The sequence below is a fragment of the Nanorana parkeri genome, unplaced genomic scaffold (genome assembly GCF_000935625.1).
Source record: "Nanorana parkeri isolate BGI_ZX_2015 unplaced genomic scaffold, ASM93562v1 scaffold3270, whole genome shotgun sequence".
NCBI classification, from domain to species: Eukaryota; Metazoa; Chordata; class Amphibia; order Anura; family Dicroglossidae; genus Nanorana; species Nanorana parkeri.
The window spans coordinates 19,199-28,562 of record NW_017309538.1 but is presented as its reverse complement, the minus strand read 5'-3'; the positions used below and the strand labels follow the sequence as shown (position 1 = coordinate 28,562).

Here is a 9,364-nt window from a genome sequence, read left to right as displayed (position 1 = left end):
GCAGTGTCAGTGCTATGGGGGTGCTGGGTGAGGGGGTGCAGTGTCAGTGCTATGGGTGAGGGGTGCAGTGTCAGTGCTATGGGGGTCCTGGGTGAGGGGTGCAGTATCAGTGCTATGGGTGAGGGGTGCAGTGTCAGTGCTATGGGGGTCCTGGGTGAGGGGGTGCAGTATCAGTGCTATGGGTGTGATCAGTGCCGTACGGTATGGGGTCTGGCATCTCAGCCCGAAGGTCTGTATAATGGGGGGGATATCACTGTCCTGTACTCTGAAGCTCCAGGTTCTGACCCAGTGGTGGGTGAAGAGGGAATGAGGTAGTTGGCAAGGGCTGTGCGGTGAGTTGGTCGGGGAGGGATACGCTGTGAGCGGGTAGTGCGTAGGTTGAGGAGGGATGTGTGCAGATGAGAGGGCCGGATAGGATCCAGGGACAGATGTCTGGGAGAGGGATGAGGGGGCCAGGGACAGATGTCTGGGACAGGGCCGAGGCGCCGTACATTTTGTTGGTTTTCGCTCGGTCTTCTCATACAACTGCTCTGTTTGAATATGGGATGTATGTATGAGAACTGATAAGAGCCGGGTCACCATTAGTGGACATCTTAGTAACAAGAGATACAATGTAACAATTCTAGAGACCAGATAAATGTAACCATTACTACTACCGCCTTCCCTTAGGTCTCGTTCACACCTAGGCGTATTGCATATGCGCGACCGTCGCGCGTTTTTTTTACTGCAAATCGCGGTAAAAAAAGTTGCGCGACCGTCACGCGTTTCCGAAGGCTACTTGGCTGTAGCCCAATGGAAACGCGCAACAAAACGGCCCAAAGTAGTACCTGGACCTTTTCAGGCGTGGGCCGTTTTGCAGCACGTTAGGGACGGGCGGAAATACGGAAAGGTGGGAACGAGGGCATTGAATACAATGGGATTTATATTTTTGAGCGTTTTGTAGAGCGTTCGTCGAGCGTAGAACGCGCTACAAAACGCTCAGGTGTGAACGAGGGCTAAGGGTTCCATCATTCACCGTTGGTGCGATTAGGTGACATCTAGAATGAACGGCACCCACTGCACACTAAAGGCGACGGACCTGCATTGCAGCGCTCCGCAGATTGACGCGCTACCGTGCTTGTGCTTCCATTCGTAGGGATAAGAGGGTCAGGTCTGGTATATTGGCAACAAATTTAGAATTTGTGTTTCCTTAATGCAGGGATAGGCAATGCAATCTTAGTGTGACGGTAATGAGGTCTGGGCACCCCAAAACTAATTAGGAAACTGTCGCCCACCTCAGTTTGTTTCAATTCCTCACTGCCAGACATAATTCAATCCAGACTGCCCTTTATACAGATGTTTTTTTTTGTTTTTTTCAAGACAGTCTTTTTAAAAGGAGAACTATGAGGCGAGTGAAAATCACTCATCCTCATAGTTCTAGCCGACCTGTGACAATGAAACTGTCACACGTCAGCTCAATAGATCGGGAAGTGAGCAAACACATACCGTCGCTCGCTCACTTCTCGATCATCTCCCTGCAGAGAGCCGTGACTGTCACTCACGGCTCCCTGCAGGGATTCCCCTCCTCCCCTGTCTGATCTTCCAGCACTGACTGGCGGGGGCGGGTACAGCTGTCTCTGCTTCTAGATAGGCAGAGCCAGCTGTCAATCACGCAGCTGGGTGGATCTCGACAGTAATGTCAGAATCCGTCCCGGCCGTGGCGGTCTCAGTATACCGCGAGCTGTAGCTCCCCATATACTGAGCTTTGGGTCACGGGATGACGCTAGTATATGTCCTCCTGTGACACTTAGAACTATGGGGGAAAAACACTGACCCCATAGTTCTCCTTTAATAACAAATATATATAAAATGAAGTCCTGGTCACGTACATACTAAGCATCCCTGACTTAGGAGGTACAGAGGGCAAAAGACACACATTACCCCTTCTGAGGGAAGCATACACCCCACAGGTATGTGTACAAAGCTCATTGCATAACGTGCAATGGTCCATGGTTTATCAGGTGGGTACATAAAAATATGGCTGCTTGTGTGAAACAGAAATGATGGGGGGGCCAGGTGAGGGATCATAAAGCGCTTCAACCCTCCTGTCTCACCTCCCTGGGCCTTTCTGATTGGGTGAAGGCTGACTCAGTGACACACGCTAGGAGGGCCAACAAAAAGCTGCTGCAGGAGGCCGCTGCAGCTCTTGTATTACCATCAAGAAAAGTGGAGCTCTCAAGAACAGGACCTTTGCCAAATCGTACGGGGGGGGGGATAGAACATCTTTGGGATGAATTAGAGCGGAGACTGCGAGCCCGGCCTTCTCCTCCAACATCAGTACCTGACCTCACAAATGGTCCAACATTCCCATAGACACACTCCTAAACCTTGTGGGCGCCTTCCCAGAAGAGGCGGAGCTTTTATAGCGGCAAAGGGCGGAGCCAACCCAATACTGAACCCTACGGACTAAGCCTGGAGCGCCATTAAAGTTCATGTGCGTGTAAAGGCGTCCCAATACTTTTGGTAATATAGTGTGTGTGTGTATATTATTTGCCCTGAAGGCTGTGGGGGGTCATTCTGAACCTTTGCAGCTAATATATATAAAACAACAAAACTGCTGAGTACTCATCACGTGTCAGCTGACCTACAGAGAAAAATAAAATAGAAACAAATAAAATCTTTATTATATTAATGTTTCCGGACAGAATAAAAGCTGTTCAATCACCAGGTAAGTTTGTTACACGTGTGAAAATAAATCGGCTTCCTGTACAGGACAGCTTTGAAATGTCTTCGCACCGTTTGCATTTAAAGAGTGTGCGTGCGTTACACATGCGCAGATATACCCATGCAAATCACATCTGCATAGTCCATGCTCCATCTCCAGTTCTGTAAACAAATCAATCGGCCACATTGTATTATTGTTCGGCTCCGCGGTCCGTTACCTCGTGCCGCCTCCCTACGCGGTCGCCATTTTATCCCTCTAGCCGGAGCCTCTACAGATCACAATCCTCAAAATCTAGTACGGCGAACATGTAAAAGTCAGTCAGATATTACTCTCAGAAAAACATCATAATAACTTAAAATGGATACCAACTGAAAACAAAAATCACGACATGTTGCGCTATTTAGACACAATCTGGACAACGCAATTTAAGATCTATGGAAACCCAAAAATTAAAATGTTATAAGATCGCAGCGGCCTGGTCTTTAGAATTGGCGGCTGTGTTACAGTTCAGTCTGTTGGTTGGTTGCCTAATCAATACAAGTTCACAGGGTGACAACACCAAAGTTATCTCACTGCAGAAGAAAGAGGGTTGTCACCTTGATCAAGGAAGTGGAAAAATCAAAGCGATCTACTGGCAGGATCTAAACTGTTAAGGAAAACATTAGCTTTACTGTAAGTACGGGCAGCTGAGGACACCTGCATATAGTTCCGATCAGGGCCCCAGCACCCCAAGCACCAACTTCAGGAACTGAACCGACAGAAATCCAGTGTCCTTCCTGTGTAATTTACTAAAATCTCAAACAGTGTTCCTAAAATGACTTCCCTCCTCCCTATGTATTGGAGAGTGAGAGGAGATGTTTGTTGTCCCAATCAGGTGAGCAGTTTAGAGTGACAACGTGGCTCCTCCAGAGATAAAATTCAAAGCGTTGTCACCCTAGGACAGGCAGTGGGTCATTGTCAGGATCACCACAGAAGAAACAAAGTCCGAGGGTACTTCACACCATATGCAGTGCGTGCCGGTCCGTTTCTGGCTTGCATTACGGCCGGCTCACTTTGTCGGGCAGGAGGGGGCGGGCTATGGAAGTGAATGGCACCGTAGCCACGCCCTCTGGCTGCAACGAGATCGCCCGCACATTGCGTCTGCAGTCCGATCAAAATAGTGGCACAATGTGCCTTGCGATCCCGTGCGGGCGATCGCATTGCGGCTGGAGGGCGTGGCTACGGTGCCATTCACTTCAATGGCCCGCCACGCCCCCTCCGGCCCGACAAAAAATTGAGCCGGCCGCAATGCGAGGCAGTGCGTTTCCGGCCAGAATCGGAACGCACTGCATCTGGTGTGACCGAGGCCTGAACGCAGCCGCCACATCTAAGGAGCTGCAACATGTTACATTCTTGTATTTGGATACATTTTAAATGAAACTCTGTGTACTTGTGCAATGTCTACAATCTCTGAGCACTGCGATTCCCTCCCTCCTTCCGGGTGAGGGATGAAATAAGATGCTGCAAGGGCACAGCAGATCGCTAAGTGCGGCGGGATCGGCTGTGCGCTACAAGACGTCGGCTCGAAGTCTGCACAGGAAGCGGGAAAGCCAAAAGATCCTTTCTTGCAACAACGTAGCTCCTTAAAGCGCACGTCCGAGCAAAATAAAAAATCAAACATTCAGCACATCTCTGCAATACCGAGACGTTTTCCCCCGGGGTATATCCCTTTAACAAAAAAGAGGCAAGTACGGAAAAATACCTGGTGATCCCGCCAGAAATCCAGTGAGCCCCCCCAACTTCCTGTCATGAGCTCCTTAAAGGGCAATTCCACTCTCTCACCGGATGGAAGGAAATGGCATTCCCCCCACCGGTCTTACCTTGGATGGAACGGCCATTCCCCTCATGCTTCATTCCTCCTCCAATCGGGAGTGCTTCTCGTTGGTCAGGTGACCATGCTGACCAATGAGTGCTCGCCCTTTGTGACTGTAATTTGAAATACTGTGTATGAATCGTACGCCGGCAGCCATGGAGGGGAACGGCCGTTCAATCAAAGGGTAAGACCAGTGGGTGGGAGGAGGAGAGGGGGCAGATTGTGGGGGGGAGGGGGCGATTCCATTTTCTCACATTTGGTGTTGTCAGATTGGAGTGGGTGATTTAACATACCCTTTAACATAATAGGGGAGTGTTTTGTAGTTCAGCAGGGAAGAAGAACTGCGCAGGGCTGACAATACTGCCTCTGCTGCACTGAAATCCCAACCGGTGGTGTCAGCCCTGGCCAGTTCTTTCCTGCTGCACTCCAAAAACACCCCCCGTTTATGTTAAAGGGTAATTCCACTTTGGAAAATGGATCTGCCCCCACCCGCTAGGTTTCTGTAGTAGAGCAGATGAGAACCGGGCAGGGCTGACAACAGTTTGAGATTTCTGTGCAGCAGAGGCAGCGTTGTGACCACACTACAGGAAGTTAGGAGCTGACTGGACTTCTGGAAGGGTCAGCAGTGTTTATAACGAGATATCACATGGGATATTGCCCATGTGTTGGGGAGATGTATTGCGTATGTTTTCCTGATTTTGCCCCGACGTACACTTTACAACACGACGGCCATGTGAGCCGGGTTTTAGCAGCGGGATACCGGAGCCAGGCGTATGCTCATGGAGTCACTACGTGATTGCTTTTGCAGTCTCTTCTCTATAGTGCGCCGTCTCTGTAAACAGTATGTTGTTGGGGGTTTCGGCTAATCGGCCCAACTCAAGGCACCGGATTGTGGCATCAATGACCGGCAACACACTGGGGGACGTCTCGAGACGGGACCAGGCGTACGGGCGACTCCGGCAAAGTGCATCTCGTGGGGGAGGAGCCGTCCCCTCCATCATTGCATGGCGCAGCCGCTGTGCGGCAGGGAGTCCTGCAAGGTGAGAGCCACCGATTTGGAGAGGTAGGTCATTGTGCCAAAGCGGCCACTGGGGGCGCTGTCGTACAGCAAGCAGCAGATTCCAGTTCCGGGGTCGACTTTTAACATTTCGTCATCTGCGCCGAGAGCTTTCTGCAAAGAGGGAAAAACGCATAACGTTAGATCAGACATAAGAGATGAGACAGGGTTATGGAGACTGAAAAGGGGTTGATGGAGATAGAGGAAAGGGTTATGGAGATGAGAAAGTTGATGGAGATAAGTAAAGGGTTATGAAGATGGGGAAGGGGTTGATGGAGATAAGGAAGGGTTATGGGGTTGATGGAGATGAGGAAGGGTTATGGGGATGGAGAAGGGGTTGATGGAGATAAGGAAGGGGTTGATGGAGATGGAGGAAAGGGTTATGGAGATGAGAAAGAAGTTGATGGAGATATAGAGATGAGGAGGGGTTATGGAGATGAGGAAGGGGTTATGGAGATGAGGAAGGGGTTGATGGAGAGATGGGAGGGGATATGGAGATGAACCAAAAGGAGATGAGTACTTAGATGAGATGAGAACGCTAGAAGTACATTATATTTCTGGCACATCAACAGTTATTGTTCTCTACCTGCAGTGTGTATAAAAGGTCTAAAACTGGGGGAAATGTGGATTTATTCCAGCGATTTCGCCTTGATATACATTTTAAACAGCGACTAGTTGCGTCACCATCCTGGCTACACAGTGTGGCAGGAGCTAGCAGATGACTAGAGGGGCTGGATGGACTAGAGGGGCTGGATGGACTAGAGGGGCTGGGTGGACTAGAGGGGCGGGATGGACTAGAGGGGCTGTGTATGTTGGTATGAAGCTTTATAAAAAGACATCTAGTTCACAGACATTAACATTGGCGTGCGCGTTGCGGTCGCCTGTACACACAGTCATGAATCGGGCCGTCATATGTTATACAGAAGATGGGAGACGTAGAAAACACGCAGCGGAGAGAACGGCTCATCACCTGCTCTTGACAGAAAAGCTCATTAGCAATGCGAACAATCTTCTCCACATGGATGATTCCCCCCACGCTCTTTATATCCACCTCAGCAAACATGGTGAGGACCAAGATGGCCTCCACCAACAGCTGCCGGTACTCTGGCTGAGGCACGCGGTTTAAGACGGATTCCACATTGGCGGAAAATTTCAGCTCGCCGGGCGTCATCTGTAATCAGCAAAATGCAATCAAATGCACAACAAAATTCCGGACACCAACGGCTTAAAGAGACCCTGTCACCACACTTTCCCAATACAGTTATACACTATATTGCCAAAATTATTGGGACGCCCCTCCCAATCATTGGATTCAGGTGTTCCGTGACATTTCCTGGCTACTAAATATTCCGCGGTCACCTGTTACTGGGATTATAACAAAGTGGAAGCAACTGGGAACAACAGCAACTCAGCCAGGAAGTGGTCGGCCACGTCACATGACAGAGCGGGGGTCAGCACATAGTGCGCAGAAGTCGCCAACTGTCTGCAGAGTCAATAGCTACAGACCTCCAAACTTCGTGTGGCCTTCAGATTAGGAAGGGGTTATGGAGATGAGGAAGGGGTTGATGGAGAGATGGGAGGGGATATGGAGATGAACCAAAAGGAGATGAGTACTTAGATGAGATGAGAACGCTAGAAGTACATTATATTTCTGGCACATCAACAGTTATTGTTCTCTACCTGCAGTGTGTATAAAAGGTCTAAAACTGGGGGAAATGTGGATTTATTCCAGCGATTTCGCCTTGATATACATTTTAAACAGCGACTAGTTGCGTCACCATCCTGGCTACACAGTGTGGCAGGAGCTAGCAGATGACTAGAGGGGCTGGATGGACTAGAGGGGCTGGATGGACTAGAGGGGCTGGATGGACTAGAGGGGCTGGATGGACTAGAGGGGCTGTGTATGTTGGTATGAAGCTTTATAAAAAGACATCTAGTTCACAGACATTAACATTGGCGTGCGCGTTGCGGTCGCCTGTACACACAGTCATGAATCGGGCCGTCATATGTTATACAGAAGATGGGAGACGTAGAAAACACGCAGCGGAGAGAACGGCTCATCACCTGCTCTTGACAGAAAAGCTCATTAGCAATGCGAACAATCTTCTCCACATGGATGATTCCCCCCACGCTCTTTATATCCACCTCAGCAAACATGGTGAGGACCAAGATGGCCTCCACCAACAGCTGCCGGTACTCTGGCTGAGGCACGCGGTTTAAGACGGATTCCACATTGGCGGAAAATTTCAGCTCGCCGGGCGTCATCTGTAATCAGCAAAATGCAATCAAATGCACAACAAAATTCCGGACACCAACGGCTTAAAGAGACCCTGTCACCACACTTTCCCAATACAGTTATACACTATATTGCCAAAATTATTGGGACTTCACAAATGCTCCAACATTCCCATAGACGCACTCCTAAACCTTGTGGTCGCCTTCCCAGAAGAGTTGAAGCGGTTATAGCGGCAAAGGGCGGAGCCAACCCAATACTGAACCCTACGGACTAAGACTGGGATGCCATTAAAGTTCATGTGCGTGTAAAGGTGTCCCAATACTTTTGGTAACATAGTGTATGTAACATTTATTGTGCGTTACTCCCAGACTGCTACTGTGCGCATCCATCTTGGAGGTGATGCCAGCAGCCCTAGAGCTGTCACTCAAGTGACTCTCTATAGTATTCCCCTTCCCTCTACTGGCAGCCAAATACCAGTATTGAGTGGACCGACACCATGCAATGTTAGAATACCTCTCGTGTGCTAGAAGAAGGCAGGACAAACCCTTCCACGGACAATCCATGGCACTGAAATACAAATATTGAACAGTTGAGAGACTCGAGAAGCTCAATGGACCCTTCCTGTACCATACACAATGTGTGTAAGAGCCTCACCTTTTGCAAAATTGACCAAACCTTCTGGTAGAAGCCAACTGGCACCCTGTTCAAAGCCCCATCCAGCCTCCTTCTGCGGAGCCACTGCCCCTGTCGGCTATCGTAGGCACTATCGTCATCGGAAGAGGTGAAGACATCACCGGGTACAGAGAGAGTGTCGCTGCGTCTCTGAGGAAGGAACGGGGGAGTCGTATAAGCAAAATAAAAGTCATTTAGGCATTACTGTACTTTGTTATAGTCCCCCTCCCCCCCCAATCCTTCCAGTCATTAATCGTTGATGATCTAAGCTGCCTTCTTTAGTGGTTGACCATCGAAGGTCCACAGCCGGGAGGGCTCCCATTGGTTTTTTTCTTTCACTCATATGGGGATTGATCTCCATTTATCACGATGGAGGGGCCCATCTACCCCAAAGGTGGATCAACTCTTGATTGAAAAGAGTGGAGAGTTTGTGAATAGTCTGGGCTGGGAAATACTGCAGTGGTGGCTTCAGAGTGAAGATCTCCAAGGAGCAAGGACCGCTGAGTCCAAGACTTGAGTTGGTCATACACCGAGATTGGACTATTTTAGCCTCATTGGCTGAGTGAGAAAAAAAACGATTGATTTCCTGATCCACGTCAACAGTGTGGATGGCAGAATCCAACCCACCAGTCACCCTTCAAATTTTCGGACGGCCCTCTTTGACAGATCAGCTGAAATAGACTTTTGTGGAATAGGGTTGTCCTGACGGGGGGCTCTCACTGGGCAGTCAGCAGTAATTAGCCGAAATCCAACAGGTGTACGGCCATAGGATGTGTGTTTGGGGGTCGGTGGAAGTTATTCAAAGCTAACATAGTAACCCCCCCCCCCCCCCCCAAACACTCT

At 49.5% G+C, this 9,364-nt stretch overlaps 1 protein-coding gene across 1 annotated transcript in view; it reads right to left on the bottom strand.

Annotated features, from left to right (window-relative positions):
• Window positions 1–5,492: 5,492 nt before the first annotated feature.
• LOC108802988 (phosphorylase b kinase regulatory subunit alpha, skeletal muscle isoform-like) overlaps window positions 5,493–9,364 on the bottom strand; it is a gene marked incomplete at its 5' end in the record, with an annotated part of 22,898 nt that continues 19,026 nt past the window's right edge. The window contains 4 exons of the mRNA XM_018574836.1: window positions 5,493–5,727; window positions 7,678–7,878; window positions 8,363–8,416; window positions 8,504–8,671. Of these exons, the coding sequence (XP_018430338.1) occupies window positions 5,554–5,727; window positions 7,678–7,878; window positions 8,363–8,416; window positions 8,504–8,671 (597 nt within the window). The remainder of the gene's footprint in view (window positions 5,728–7,677; window positions 7,879–8,362; window positions 8,417–8,503; window positions 8,672–9,364) is intronic.